This window comes from Lactuca virosa, chromosome 2 (assembly GCF_052849685.1).
Source record: "Lactuca virosa cultivar CGN04683 chromosome 2, Lactuca_virosa_CGN04683_v6, whole genome shotgun sequence".
In the NCBI taxonomy this organism is placed as follows: Eukaryota; Viridiplantae; Streptophyta; class Magnoliopsida; order Asterales; family Asteraceae; genus Lactuca; species Lactuca virosa.
The window spans coordinates 149,905,670-149,922,124 of record NC_136427.1 but is presented as its reverse complement, the minus strand read 5'-3'; the positions used below and the strand labels follow the sequence as shown (position 1 = coordinate 149,922,124).

Here is a 16,455-nt window from a genome sequence, read left to right as displayed (position 1 = left end):
CTAAAATTGTAAGCCCGAAAGCTTAGTGAGTTTCCCCCAAAATACCGATACACTGCACATAACACATATACCAATAACCGCATATCCTGGGTCGACAGCTTTACAGATTGGGTTACCCCCTGGGCCCACAATGTGAGTCTGGATTTCCATTACAGGCCCACAACTCACATCTAGATTGCCACCGAGCCCACAGTACGAGTCTCCCTCGGCTCGTATCTGGAATGCTCCTGAGTTTGTTGGTTACCGCACGGAGCAGTATCACCTCAACCCATCCCAGATAACATATCAACAGGTAACATAACTACTGAGCATGCAACTAATCATATAACAACACAGGTAGTCCTACATATCTACCTTACTGGCATAACCACTAGCATGCAACACTAACTCATACTCAACATCTAACACTGCTAGGATAACATATCCAATGGGCCAGCCTTGGTGCCTTAGACCCCTTAGTATAGTGAGGTAACTCACCTCGCAAGTAGCTCGGAAGATAGTGTCAAACTCCTCCAAATGTAACTCCAACTCCAACACCTATATTCACTAATGTCCTTTGCTATAATATCCAATTTACCAAAAATACCCTCAGAAGTCAACTGGTCAACCCTTGGTCAAAGTCAAAGTCAAAGTCAACTGCCAAGGTCAACAGTCCATGTTGACCTCAACTCGTCGAGTACCCTCAGCTACTCGCCGAGTTCCTTGCATAACTTGCCAACTCGTCGAGTCACTCGACTGACACGCCGAGCCCAAGGAAATCTTCATCTGACTCACCGAGTCACTCTACTGACTCGCCGGGTCTAAGAAAATATTCATCGGACGCGCCGAGTCGACTATGCCACTCGCCGAGTCCCTTCGGTCCTTCATCCATACAGATGCTTTTAAGCCATGCTAAGGCTCCATACTACGAATCCAACTTCCCAAGGCATGCTTATCACGTAAAGTTGCAAACTTTACGTGCATGTAAGGCTCTAATGACTCAAATCAAGCTAAATAAGAGGTTCTAGGCAAAAAGGGCTTCACCAACATGCTAAAGACTGAGACTTTATGATGATAAGAGCCAAGATGAGCCTAGATTTGAAGTTGCAACTTCAGATCTTGGTTCATCACTCGAAATGTAACACCAAATGCCCAAAATGGTCCCAAAACTCAAATATAAAAGGGATCTAGCTAGAAGAAGCTCAAGGTGATGACTTGATACCTTCAAATGATGATAAACTGAGGTAGACTTTAGATCCCCAACTTTTCCTTGCTCAAAGCTTCTTGATCTTCAAGCCTTTCCTCACCAAGATCCACCTTTCAAGCTTAAACACACAAGTATGGATAGAAAATGGAGATTTAGGGTTTCTGGACTCACAGGGGCTGCAAGAGGAGGCTAAGAGGAAAAGGTCCTTTAAATAGGGTGCAAAACCCCGTAAATTAGGGTTTCACCCTCCGGCTCCAACTCGCCGAGTCACTCTTCCGACTTGGCGAGTTGGTTACTTAAACACGTGGCCCCAAACCCGCTGCTACTCGACGAGTCAGGGCATCCAACTCATCGAGTAGACCTTGAAACTTGAAAATTAAAGCCACAATATTATTACCTGAGAATCGGGGCGTTACAGTATCGAACACAGAGAACGGTAATAATTAAAATAACTACTAGAATTATCTAACTAAAAACAAATAATAAAAGAAGGGTTTTCTCTAGTTTTGCAAGACTAGAAACTTAAGCAATTAACTAACACTCAAATGAAAACAATTAACAACTAAAGGAAATAAAAGGTAACTAGATTCAATAATAAAAGAGACTTCGGTTCAGATTCGACTCACTTATTCCTATGGTTGATTTTATGGCAAGTGCAATGAATTGAATTGTCATTGGCTACCGATTCCTAATGTGATTAGATTCATGTTCATTATTACTAATCCTTAGCAAACTAATTAATTCAAACAGTGGCCAATTGGTTAAAATAACGAGTTTACTAGCATTTAGTTCGGGTTAAGTAAGACTTGTAATGTTAGCTAATTAAATTTATCAATTCAATCAACATCTTGTATGGTTGTTCATCACACATCACACATTAACTTACCTATTTTCTAATTAATCCTAGGTTCATATTCACTAATAGCAGGCATATAATATTGTTTTCACATAAATCATATGAAATAAGCAATTAAGAGGATGTTAATGCAACTTAATAGACTTGATAATTAACAGAAAATAGTTATTGTCAACACATAAGGATCTTTAACAAGCTTAACAAAACAATTTCACCAAATCCAATCAATCCAATACCATAAAATCAAATCATATTCCTAAGCTTATTTATCCAAACAGAAGTAATGAGTTTTTAGCTCATATCAACAACAATTAACATCTTAAAAATGAAATCCAATAGCAAAAACATAGTGTATGCAAAAAGATTAAGAAAAAAGAGTGTGTGTTGCCTTTCGATCTCTTCCAAATTGATCTCTAGGGTTGATCTTCGAATTCCAGAGCTCTAATAAACCTTCTATTCGCCAATAAGTCGCCAAAAGATCCAGTAAAATTCTATTGTCTTGGGACTTAGTGCCATTTATATAGTTTTCTGAAAACAGGGGCAACTCATCGAGTCCATAGACTGACTCGGCGAGTTCGTCACTTAAAACCCATGTACGGCAAGTCTTGATTTGTTCGCGAATATTCCTATCTACTCGACGAGTTGAGGACCAACTCGCCTAGTCCTTCACCCTTTTTAGCTTAATTTCTTCTTCCTTCAATTCCCGAGCTTCCGATTGTTAATCCCGCTTCCTTTTTGACTTGAGCATATCTTTTAGGCTAAATATATAATTTTAACATAATTAAGCACCTTTTGTTCAATAATTGAGACAAAATAGCCAAAAAGTATTAAGATAGTAGACAAAATATATGAATAAACATGCACATATCAAAATACCCCACACTTGACTTTTGCTTGCCCCGAGGCAAAACTGAGTTTTCACACACTAATACCACATAAGACAATCCTAATCAAACCCATCCATTATGCCAAGACCGCAACACATGTATTTGTGTCTAAATTTTTTTCCTAATGACCCCCCTAATCCTAAATACTCACAATTCTCACAAAACACTCGCCCACTTCTTTTGAACAACGCTCATTTTATGCATCCCTCCGAATCGATCCGCAGAAAACTTTCTTAACCTCAAGGTATTTTTGGTTAAGCTACCCAAGCACACATAATCTAGAAAAATTATAAGTTTTGATACCACAATGGAGCTTTTTTTTTTGTTTTTTGAATTCTTCACTTCTTTGAATATTCTTTGATTTCTTGAATTCACCACCTTGTTGTTTGATTTTTGGTATCTTCAACTTTTTGAAATTCTTCAGAATTTTGATCTTCAATTTTATTCTTTGATGGCTCCAAAACTCTTTCAACTTTTTTGTAATTTCTCTCTCTTTTTTTATATATCTCACTTTTTTCGTTTTTTTTCACTCAATTCCTACATGCTTAAGCAAGTGAGCTTAACTTTAACCCTTACTGTTTAAAGGCATTAGTCTATATATGCAATGACTACTTAAGTTTTCCTGGATACATTTCAAGTACACGATGTTAAACATGGTGCATCCCTCAAACTAAGCAAGATTGTGTTTTTGTCCCATGATTTCACTAGAATAAAGGGGGCCAAAAATGCATTATAACGTGTATAGGCTCAACTAAACATTTGGGTTCTCATAGAATCATCAAACACAATACTAGCATGGAATCCTAATTGCTTTTACCAAAATTTTCTCAGTTAACCCTAGTAATTTATATGCAAAAAAGTTTTTTATTAAATTTTAACTAAAATTCTAAATTAACTAATATAACCAACCCCCTACCCCACACTTAATTTATGCAATGTCCCCATTGCATATTATGCATGAAAAAGAACAATAAAATAAAGAGGGAATTGGAACAAACTCCCCTGGGATAGTAGTGGCGAGGTTGATCTTCTTCATTTAAAGCTCCATCTTCGATTGACTTTAGGCATGGGAACAACTCATCCATACCTCGGGCGTTAAATCTCGTGTGTACAGCTCCAAATATAAAGGAACAAGCTCTTGGAAATGCTTGGAAAATAATCTTCAAATAATATAATCAAAACCAGCGTCAAAGGGCATCGAATCATCAGGCGGAAAATAAGAGGTTGAGAAACTCGTCGAGTCCATGTGGAGACTCGACGAGTTATCTTTATAACAGCAGAAAAGTTGCGTTTTTTCACTTGGAATCGTCGAGTTCTAGATATGGACTCGACGAGTAGGTGTTGTATGGACAAAAATTCTCTTCTGCTTCTGGTCCGTTTCTGGGGTGTTTGGGAAATATCAAAATGACACCCCCCCTCATTTTCCTTCAGTAAAAGACACTCTTGTACCTGCTCTAATTTTCGGACTCAAAACCGGACTCAAAACTCTTAATCTTCTCTCCTAGACTCGATTTTTTTTCCTTTTTTACTTCTCACTCTCGATTCGTGCACTAATTGTCTCACCCTTAAACTGAAAATATCAAAAAACAAACACACGTAATAAACAAGGAAAACAAACTTAAAAACCTACTTACTAATTGTTCAAACATGAACCAAACATATGAAAACACACCAAGCAAAATAAAAAAATGTCTTAAACAACCACACAAAAATAAATATAAAATCAAAAAGGATAATTATTCTTCATCCTCTTCATCGTCTCCTCCAAGTCCGCTCCCTCCGGCTCCACTTCTCTTCAAACTCAACCTCTCATCCCAACTCCTAACATATGGATATTTGGGCCCATCCATCCTTGGTATGTGTAAATGGCTCATCATGTGGGCGAGTGCCATGTTGTTGTAGTTCATACTCCGCCCAAGATCATCTTGATATGCCCTTGATTCTACACTGTACCAGTCCATTGGAAGCTCTTCATCCATCGGGATTACTGGTGGGTCTTCATGTGCGTGTTCGTGCCTAGGCCTAACCCTTCTCCCCGGTTGTTCGAAAGCTATCACCTCGTCATCTTCCGATATTGCAAAGCTACCACCACCATAGTCCTCCACAATTTTTGCCATCCTAAAAAGAATAACATTGAATGGAGGCGTGGGTAGCATGGTTAACACTCTCATGGCCCCTCTCTCAAGAATACCATATGACCTTGCTAACTTGGTCACAAACATTCCCCCATTAATTTTGGAGGTCTTTCTCTCTATTACCGCTCCTTCTCCCAAATACCTCGCCAAACAATAAGGAAGATTGCAAAAGTTATTTGGCATAATTATGGACCATAAATAGAACACGTCAAGGCTTGGCACATTGTCATCATCTTTCCTCATATTTATTGTGCTCGCAACAAGACAATGAATAAGGCGATGGATTGGTGACCGGATGCTCCCTTCTTGAGCCGCGGATGGTATGTAGACATTGTTAGCTATTGTGGACCACCAATTGGCAAAGTTCATTCCTTCGGGAAAAGTTTTGTAGCAACAATCTAAAAATGTACCAAACGCCTCAGTCATGACTAAATATTGGTCATAAAGGCCCATCCTCCATCCTAGCTCCACCATGCTACATTGTCGGTACTCCTCACCAAGACAAAAGGTCAAGGTGTTGGGATTATAGTAGTCATCCCCTCCTAGGAATGAGACAGTGGAAAAGAACTCCAAACATAACTCCCGATACACCGGTTCTTGTATCCGGAATAGCTTATCCCACCCGCTACACGTAATTTCAACTTCGTCTTATATGAAAGCTTTAGTTAAGTACGGCATCAGAGAATCTGCCAAACCAACTTGCTCAATCCATGTCCAATTGAGCTCATTTGGTACATAGAATTCATTTTTCTTGAGTGTTTCAAGTTTCTTTTTCCATCTTGTCAAAGTAGACTTAGATACAACTTCTGGAAATTTGAACCAAGGGAAGTCCCCTTGGTCTCTTCTTGAACTCTGACCCTTTTTGAACATTTCCTGCAAATCAAACATAAGGAAAACAAACAATCCACATGAAACATTAAACATTAGAATATGGAAACATAGCATGGACTCGTCGAGTTCATGAACAGACTCGACGAGTCTGAAGAACAGTTCGGGATAGCCTTCTTGATTCGAACAAAATCATCCATGTAAAGTTAAAATTTGTTCCAGGGGTTTGTCTAGGGTGATGTACCAAGTATTAATTCACCAAAAATTTTAGTCCAAACACTCTAATCTAACCAAAATCAAAACCCTAAAATTTATGTCAAAACCAAAAATCGGGTTTTTAACAAATTCCAACTCCTAAACTACTAAAGATCAAACTTTAACAAGATTATGGCAGAAAAATGTTACCTTTTGAGAAAACTGGAAGGAAAAGTCACGAAAGTTGAAATTCTTGCTTGAGAGCACTTCTTGGTCGAATGGGGGGGGGGGGGGATGGTGACGGCTGTGAAATTGGAACTTTTACTCTTTAGGGTAAAAACCCTAATTTACAAAGTTTAAAATTTTATTTTTTTTGTTAATAAAGTCTACTTGTCGAGTTGGGGGTACCCGACTTGGCGAGTAGAAACATATTCTACGTATTGTCGCGGATTTCCAGACGGAATTGTCCGGTAGGGTCGATTGAACTCGACGAGTTGATCCTTCTGTTCGAAATTTTTTTGTTGTTCTCTTAAAAATGAATTTTACCACACCCCACACTCAAACCTTGCTTGTCCTCAAGCAATCATTTTAAGCTTAAACAGAGGATAAAGACCAAAAATCCTTTAAAACACACAAAACAAAGAAAACTAAAAATCAAAACAAAAAGAAAAAGGTAAAAAGAAAGCAAACCCAAATCGTGGGTTGCCTCCCGTAAGCGCTTCTTTTTGAGGAGTCTTTAGCTGGACTCCTTCCTGCTCTACGTTGCAGCAGCTTTCTCAAAATCCATCCCTTCGTCAAGTAGTTCTTCATTAAGTATGCCCTCTTCATATTTCTTGACCCGATGCCCATTCACCTTAAAGCTTGACCCATCCTTGCTCCACAACTCAATTACCCCATACGGATATACATGCTTGATTGTAAAAGGACCGGACCAACGAGTGCGTAATTTTCCCAGAAATAATTTGAGTCTTGAATTATACAAGAGAACCTTTTGATTAGCTTCAAAGTCCTTATTACCCTTCAACCTTGCATCATGCCATCTTTTTGTCTTGTCTTTGTAGATCAACGAGTTAGTGTAGGACTCGTTCCTCAACTCTTCCACAACATTCAGTTGCAAAAGTCGATTGGCACGCAACTCATTTGGCTCAAAATTGCATGTTTTCAAAGCCCAATAGGCTTTGTGTTCAAGCTCCACGGGTAAATGACAATTTTTACCATAAACCAATTTATAGGGTGTGGTTCCAATGGGTGTTTTGAATGCGGTCCTAAATGCCCAAAGTGCATCATCCAATTTTTCCGCCCAATCTTTTCTATTACTACCTACTGATCTCTCCAATATTCTTTTGAGTGCCCTATTTGTGACCTTGGTTTGCCCATTTGTTTGTGGATGATAAGGTGTTGAAAATCTATGACGTACACCATATTTTTGCAACACTTTTGCTAGTTGGTCATTAGCAAAGTGGGTTCCCCTATCACTAATTAATGCCTTGGGTACTCCAAATCTAGAAATTTTTTTTTAGAAACTTAACCACAACCCTTGCATCATTGGTTGGTAATGCTTGCGCTTCTGCCCATTTTGAGACATAATCCACCACCACAAGTATGTACTTATTGCCTTTGGATGAAGGAAATGGTCCCATGAAATCCACACCCCACACATCAAAGATTTCACAAACTTGAATATTCCTTTGAGACATTTCATTCCTTGCCGAAATATTACCCGTTCTTTGGCAAGCATCACATTCCCTCACGTAAGTAGCAGCATCCTTGAAGATAGTAGGCCAATAGAACCCCGCATCAAACACTTTCTTAGCAGTGAGTTGTACCCCATGATGTCCTCCTTCCGGTCCATTGTGGCAATGCTCTAATATGTCTCGAATTTCCTTGCCAAAAACGCATCTTCTTATGATCCCATCCGCACAACCCCTAAAAAGATATGGCTCATCCCAGAAATAATATTTAATTTCTGAAAAGAGCTTCTTCTTTTGTTGATGAGTGAGTCCTTTTGGAAGAAAGTCGCCAGCCAAGAAATTTGCAATGTCGGCATACCATGTTTCTTCCCCCATAATCACCATCAAGTACTCTTCCGGGAAGCTATCTTCAATACCCTTGTCATCCATCTCGTCCCTTGCTGGATTTTCTAATCTAGAAAGATGGTCAACAACTACATTTACCATCCCTTTCTTGTCCTTGATCTCGATGTCAAATTATTGTAGTAAAAGCACCCATCAGATCAATCTTGGCTTTGCATCCTGCTTGGCAAACAAATACTTAATAGCAGAGTGGTCAGTAAAAACAGTAGTTTTGGACAAAATTAAATAGGGACGAAATTTGTCAAAGGCATACACCACGGCTAGTAATTCTTTTTCTGTTGTGGTGTAGTTTTCTTGGGTTGGATTTAGGGTCTTGCTTGCATAGTAAATGGGTTGAAAGTGCTTGTCAACCCTTTGGCCAAGTACAACTCCTAAAGCATAATCGCTTGCATCGCACAATATCTCAAATGGTAAGTTCCAATTCGGGGCGATAATGATCGGGGCGTTAGTTAATTTTTCTTTCAAAATTTTAAAAGAGGCTAAACATTCTTTAGAAAAATTAAAAGGTGCATCTTTCAAAAGTAGTTGAGTTAAAGGTCTAGTAATTTTGGAAAAATCTTTAATAAAGCGGCGGTGAAAACCTGCGTGACCTAGAAAACTCCTAACGCCCTTTACATTAGTTGGTGGGGGTAATTTAGCAATAGTATCAATTTTCGCCCGATCCACCTCAATCCTCGCCTTGGAAACGTTATGGCCTAACACAATGCCCTCATTCACCATGAAATGACACTTTTCCCAATTAAGAACAAAATTAGTCTTCTCACACCTATCAAGCATCAAATCAAGGTTAGCAAGACAATCATTAAAAGAAGAGCCAAAAACGGAAAAATCATCCATGAAATTTTCCACCACGTTGTGGAATATCGCCGTCATGCATCTTTGAAAAGTCGCCGACGCATTGCATAACCCAAAAGGCATGCGTCGATAGGCAAATGTTCCACTTGGGCAAGTGAAAGTTGTCTCCTTTTGATCAATTGGGTCAATAGGTATTTGAAACTAACCTGAAAACCCATCTGAAAAACAATAATAGCTATGGCGCGATAATCTCTCAAGCATTTGACCAATAAAAGGGAGAGGGAAGTGGTCTTTGCAAGTGGCATCGTTTAGCTTTCGATAATCGATGCACACCCGCCAACCGGTTACCGTTCGTGTGGGTATGAGCTCGTTCTTCTCGTTCACTACGACAGTTATTCCTCCTTTCTTGGGCACTACTTGGACGGGACTAACCCATGGACTATCGGAAATTAAATATATAATCCCGACCTTGACAACCTCCTTCTTGACCACCTCTTGCATGTTCGGGTTTAGACGCCTTTTATGTGGCACTACCGGATTTGCACCTTCTTCAAGGTTGATCTTGTGAGAGCACTAAGAAGGGCTTATTCCTTTAATGTCGGTAATTTTCCACGCGATGACATTTTTCCTTTTCTTCAAAACTTGGACTAACTCCTCTTTTTCAGATTTGGTGAGATCAAGAAGATATAATTACATGTTTTTGATTACCCTCTTCCAAAAATGCATATTCTAGATGTGTTGGCAAAGTTTTAAGCTCTAATTCTGAGTTCTGCACACTGAACACGTCGAGTCCAGAGAGGGGACTCGTTGAGTTAAGGTTAAGATTCTCATATGATCGCGATTTTTCATGCGGACTCGTCGAGTCAGTGTCTTCAACTCGGCGAATCGCCTTTTCTGTACTTTTTATGATTTCTTCATATTCACTTTCTTCAAGCATTCTTTCAATCTCCTTTAGGTCTCTTTAAGCATCAAAGTCATCTTCAAGGGCATAAGTGAATTCGCTTGACTTGTCTTCTTTCCATTCTTCCATTAGCTCTTCCAAGACGTCTACCGAAAAGGACGTGTCATCACTATACTTAGAATGCTTCATGGCCTTATCAAAACCAAAAGTGACTGACTCGTCACCCACTCAGAGGGTAAGTTTGGATTCTCTCATGTATACTATGGCACTCGCGGTGTTTAGGAAATGTCTTCTAAGGATGATCGGCACTTGGTGGTCTTCTTCTATGTCTAGCACTATGAAATCCGCAGGGAATACAAATTTATCAACTTTTACCAATAATTCCTTGCATATCCCCCTTGGAAATGTCACCATCTTGTTTGTTAGATGAATTGCCATACGAATCGGTTTCGGCTCCGGGAGGTTCAACTTTTTAAAGAAAGAGTATGGCATAAGATTTACACTCGCCCCTGAATCCGCCAATGCATAACTAGTGGCTTGGTTCCCGAATTGGCATGGCAAAGTCAACATCCCTGGGTCACCCATTTTCTTTGGTAATTTGTTCAACATTGCAGCTGAACAATTTTCATTAAGCACCACCTTGGACACCTCTTCTAGCTTCTTCCTATTTGTGAGTAGTTCCATCAAGAATTTTACGTACTTACGCATTTGTGCAACCACTTATATGAAAGGAATGTTGATTTGGAGGGCTTTGATGTGTTCCAGGAACTTTTGATACTCTTCATTCTGCTTCTCTTGTCTAGCTCGGCCCGGAAATGGCAAGGGAGGTTGATACGATTTTAAAGGAGGGATATTTTTCTGTTCAGAGCGTGGACTCGTTGAGTCCAAGTCTGGAACTCGACGAGTTACATCGACTGTTTGTGATTTCGGGTCTTTTTGATGTTCCTCCTGCATCTCTTTTGGATCTTCATTCATGATGGGGATCAGAGGGGTAATTATCTTTCAACTTCTAGTCGTCACGATGTTGATTTGAGCGCCTCTCAGATTGTTCTCGGTATTACTTGGAAGTTCACCCGGTGCTCTTTGATTGATTTGTAATGCAAGTTGGCCCAGCTGTTTTTCAATGTTAAGAATAGAAGCTTGTTGATTCCTCATCAATGCTTGTTGCTCTTTTATCATGGCTTGTTGTTCTCTTATTGAAGCATCGTTTCGTTGTGCCTTTTCTTAGATGTGGCTGCAAATCTTGTGAGCATATCTTCAAAGTCCATTTTCTTTTCTTGCACCGACTCCTCCTTTTGATAAAACCCTCTTGTCTTCATCCTATATTTCTCCTCCTTTTCCTTCTTGTACTCGTTGTATGGTAGCCACTCTTTTTTTGGTTTTCGCCAATCGTCATCATATCTATCGCCACTAGAGTAACACACTTGCACTTTTCGGTTCCCATGCTCGTCTAGATCACAATCTTTAGTAAGGTGAGGCCCACTACAATTCTCACATGCCACCCGGATGGCATGGATGGATTGATCCATCTTTGTCGTTCTTCGGTCCAAATTATCTAATTTAGCCATTACTGCCGCCATATTATCGGAAACCGAGTTCACCGCCCCTCGAGTCAAGTCATTCCTTGAATTATGATATTCTCTAGAGTGCTTAGAGAATTCTTCAATTAGCTCCTTTATGACCGTGGGTGCTTTCTTCGTGATGTTCCTTGGGAGTCAAGGAGCTGCCTAGTTGTCACGTTCACTCCATCATAGAAAATGGAGACTTCTTGCTGAATGTTTAAATCATTGTGGGGGCAGTTCCTCAACAAGCCTTTATATCTCTCCTACGCCTTATAGAGTGACTCGCCTGGTTGTTGCTCGAAATTGGCAATGGCTTTCTTCAATTTTGCTATTTTTGAGGGAGGGCAAAATTGATCAATAAATTTTTCACACATTTTAGCCCATGTGGTGATGGATCCTGGAGGGAGTGATTTTAGCCAATCTTTCGCGGCTCCCTTAAATGTAACCAGTAGCATACGAAGAAAAACGGTCTCGCGAGGCACATTAAGAATGTTGAAATAGTCAGCTATGTCATTGACCTCGTCGATATGCTTGTATACGTCTTTGTGATCCTTCCCGTAGAATGGGATGTCCTTGAGTTGGGCGAGTATGTGGCCGTTTAGCTCGAAGGTAGCAGTTGATGGAATCGCGGGTTGCACGAGTCCAGACCCGATATCGTCACGCATCCTTTTCTTGTATTCACCCATGGTGATATCTGTGATGTTCGCCATGGTGTTATCGGGTTCGCTTCCTAGGTCGCTTTCTTCTTCGGTTTCTGTTTCGTAGTCGGTCTCTTTTGGATTGGGATTTTGTTCAAAACTTTCTATCTTACTTTCTTCGCTCTTTCGACTGTTAGACTCACCCACGTTCTTTCCTTTCTTCTTTCCAAAGATCGATTTAAGGTCCTTGAAAGGTGACTTCTTTGGCGGGTTAGTTTCTTTAACGGTTTTATCCTTGTTCTTCCTAAAAGCTGATTCCGGATCTTCAAGAGGTGGGACCAAAGATGCATTTGATCCTCGTGTCATAAAATGCCTAAAAGAAAACAGAAAAACACGCGTAAAAAGAACAAAACAAAGTAAAAAACGAAAATAAAAAACGCGATGGACTCGTCGAGTTGCTTCGACTGGACTCGACGAGTTCAAGGCTAAAACAGAAAGCTAAAAACTAAATTTTTTTAAAATTAACTAGAACCTAAACTTAATAACTAATTCACGAAAATAGTAACTTTGTGCAAGATAAATCTTACACAAATGATCGATAACACTAGCAATTAAAATAACTATTTAAAACTGTTCCCCGACAACGGCGCCAAAAACTTGATGTGTCTGAAATGCACTAGTTTTAGTCCTACTATTTTAACCCAGATCAGACACACGAAAGGCAGTGTACCTATCGATTAGTGGTATAGTTTAAGCAAGTAGGGTATCGAACACATGGAATGTTAATAATTAAACTAACTACTAGAATTATCTAACTAAAAACAAATAAGAAAAGAAGGGTTTTCTCTAGTTTTGCAAGACTAGAAACATAAGCAATTAACTAACACTCAAATGAAACCAATTAACAACTAAAGGAAATAAAAGGTAACTAGATTCAATAATAAAAGAGACTTCTGTTTAGATTCAACTCACTTATTCCTATGGTTGATTTTATGGCAAGTGCAATGGATTAAATTGTCATTGGCTACCGATTCCTAATGTGATTAGATTCATGTTAACTATTACTAATCCTTAGCAAACTAATTAATTCAAACAGTGGCCAATTGGTTAAACTAACGAGTTTACTAGCATTTAGTTCGAGTTAAGTAAGACTTGTAATGTTAGCTAATTAAATTTATCAATTCAATCAACATTTTGTATGGTTGTTCATCACACAAGCTCACACATTAACTTACCTATTTTCTAATTAATCCTAGGTTCATATTCACTAATACTAGGCATAAAATATAGTTTTCACATAAATCATATGAAACAAGCAATTAAAAGGATGTTCATGCAACTTAATAGACTTGATAATTAATAGAAAATAGTTATTGTCAACACATAAGGATCTTTAACAAGCTTAACAAAACAATTTCACCAAATCCAATCAATCCAATACCATAAAATCAAACCATATTCCTAAGCTTATCTATCCAAACAGAAGTAATGAGTTTTTAGCTCATATCTACAGCAGGTAACATCTCAAAAACGAAATCCAATAGCAAAAACATAGTGTATGCAAAAAGATTAAGAAAAGAGAGTGTGTGTTGCCTTTCGATCTCTTTCAAATTAATCTCTAGGGTTGATCTTTGAATTCCAGAGCTCTAATAAACCTTCTATTCGCCAATAAGTTGCCAAAAGATCTAGTAAAAGTCTCTTGTCTCGGGAATTAGTGCCCTTTATATAGTTTTTTGAAAACATGGGCAACTCGTCGAGTCCATAGACTGACTCGACGAGTCCGTCACTCAAAACCCGTGTACGACAAGTCTTGATTTGTTCGCGAATATTCCTATCTACTCGACGAGTTGAGGACCAACTCGCCGAGTCCTTCACCCTTTTTAGCTTAATTTCTTCTTCCTTCAATTCCCGAGCTTCCGATTGCTAATCCCGATTCCTTTTGACTTGAGCATATCTTTTAGGCTGAAAATATAATTTTAACATAATTAAGCTCCTTTTGTTCAATAATTGAGACAAAATAGCCAAAAAGTATTAAGATATTAGACAAAATATATGACTAAACATGCACATATCAACCTCCCTCAAGTGCTCCTCATGTCGCTCCTGCGTCTTGGAATAAACCAATATATCATCAATAAAGAATATCAAAGACCGATCCAACATCGGTCTGCATACGCGATTCATGAGATCCATGAACGCAGCTAGAGCATTGGTGAGACCAAATGACATCACCACGAACTCGTAATGGCCATAGCTAGTACGAAAAGCTGTCTTCTGCACATCCTCGTCCCTGACCCTCATCTGATGATAGCTCGATCGCAAATCAATCTTGGAAAACCAAGATGCACCCTGAAGCTGGTCGAAAAGATCATCAATCCGCGGGAGTGGATAACGGTTCTTCACCTTTACCTTATTCAACTCCCGGTAGTCAATACACATCCGATGGGATCCGTCCTTCTTCTTCACAAACAAAATCGGGGCTCCGCAAGGCAAACTGCTCGGTCTAATGAATCCCTTGTCTAACAGCTCCTACAGCTATGTAGACAACTCCTGCATCTCGGGAGAAGCCAACCAATATGGTGCTTTGGCTATCGGAGCCGGACCTGCAACCAAGTCGATCCTGAACTCCACCTACCTCCCCAGGCAAATCCTCCGGGAATACATCTAGATAGTCATGCACAATCGGCACATCGCCCACGGTCGCCTTACCCATATCCCGCATATCCATGACATAGGCGACGAAACCTGCATAACCATGATGACGGTAGCGTCTGGACCTCGCTACAGAACACATTACTGGCCCATGCTGCAGTCTCTCGCCATGAATCACCAACTCTCCCCCACTTGGGGTCCTAACCCGAAACAACATCGCGAGTTACACGCGCCTCCTCTGCCGTCAGCTGGAATGCCCTGCTTTTCGCTGCTGGCGCATCTGCCCGGCCCTGACGACCATCAGTAATCCTCAATGTCACAGGAGTGGGTGCTGACACCGGTCCTGCTGTAGCCAAACTCATACAACAGGCCTTCTTTTGGCCCCTCTGATTGCACTAAAAGCAAATCAGATCAGATACCGGAGTGACGGGGGTGGTAGCAGAACAATATCTACTGATATGACCAGTTCGACCGCACTTGAAACAACCAGAACCCACCCCTCTGCACGTCCCCTCGTGCGACTTGCCGTACTTGCCACAGCGGCTACGAACCTGCTGGCCTCTATGTCTAGAATCCGATACCTTGGGCCTCTTGCCCGACCCCTCAACACTCACAGCAGAATCTGGCTTCCTCTTCCTCTCCATCTCCAAATCAATCTCCATCTCTCTAGCCCTCGCTATCATGTCTTCCAGCATCTTGCAGCTGGATCGGCTCACAAACTGCCGGATATCACTCCTCAACATCTTGTGGTACCGGGCTTTCTTCATCTCCTCGTCCACCATATACTGCGGAACCAGAAGTGCCCTCTACCTGAACATAGCGGTGATCTCAGTCACCGTCTCAGTAGTCTGACGGAGATCCTGAAACTCCCGCGCCAGCTGTTGCACCTCAATCACCGGTGCAAACTCGGCTCGGAACCTGGTCGAGAAATCACTCCAGGTCATCGAATCAATAATATCACCTCCCATAACATGCCCTACCTCCTCCCACCAATCATGAGCCCTGTCCTTCAGGAGGCAGGATGCTAGTCTGACCTTGTCTCCCTTGGGACAACGACTGGTACGGAAGGCATTGGCAACATCTGCCAACCACCTGCTGCTCGCAATGGGGTCCCTAACCCCATGATAGTATGGCGCTCCACAAGCCCGAAACTCCCTGAAGGTCATAGAGTGTGTCCCAATCAAAGCCATAATCTCAGCGCGAAAAGCGCTCAATCTCTCATCAAGAAGCTCCAGAATACCCTCCCTAATCGTGCCAAAAATCACAGGAGTCGGATCAAGGATACTGTGTGTAATCTCAGACGAGATGAACTCCCTCGTCTAGTTGTCAAGCTGCCCAACTCCAGAACCCGAGCATGATCCCTCCCCGACACCGGAACTGCCCACTGGCCTGCCTCGCAATACCACCATACTGAAAATAGACCATAAAACTATCAGAATAAGCATCAATGCATATCGGGGAAATCATAACTACACAAGCTCCCTGGCTTCATTATAGCCCTCCTTGAATCGAGTACGAATCCTCTGCTTCCAGTAGTACGGGCCCAATACTACCTTCCACATCAATCCGTACTTTCATCAAGAAGTGCCTTCACTCAACCAAGTTACTCTATAACCAAGAAATCCCTTGCAACTAGGGTTCCCAGCACTAATCTCATCCTAGGTTTTCCTAGGGCAGACTCAACACCACTATCCGCCATCATCTGCAGAAGGAACTAATTCTAACCA

The 16,455-nt window shown here is 40.7% G+C and overlaps 1 protein-coding gene across 1 annotated transcript; it reads right to left on the bottom strand.

Annotated features, from left to right (window-relative positions):
- Positions 1 to 10,104: 10,104 nt before the first annotated feature.
- On the bottom strand, positions 10,105 to 10,584 carry LOC145157869 (uncharacterized). The gene has a single exon (XM_079076848.1). It carries the CDS (start codon positions 10,582 to 10,584, stop codon positions 10,105 to 10,107), a length of 480 nt encoding a protein of 159 aa, XP_078932974.1.
- Positions 10,585 to 16,455: the final 5,871 nt, after the last annotated feature.

Coding starts and splice junctions, on each gene's coding strand:
- LOC145157869 (XM_079076848.1), bottom strand. CDS start 10,584: ATGCGTAAGTACGTAAAATTCTTGATGGAACTACTCACAAATAGGAAG.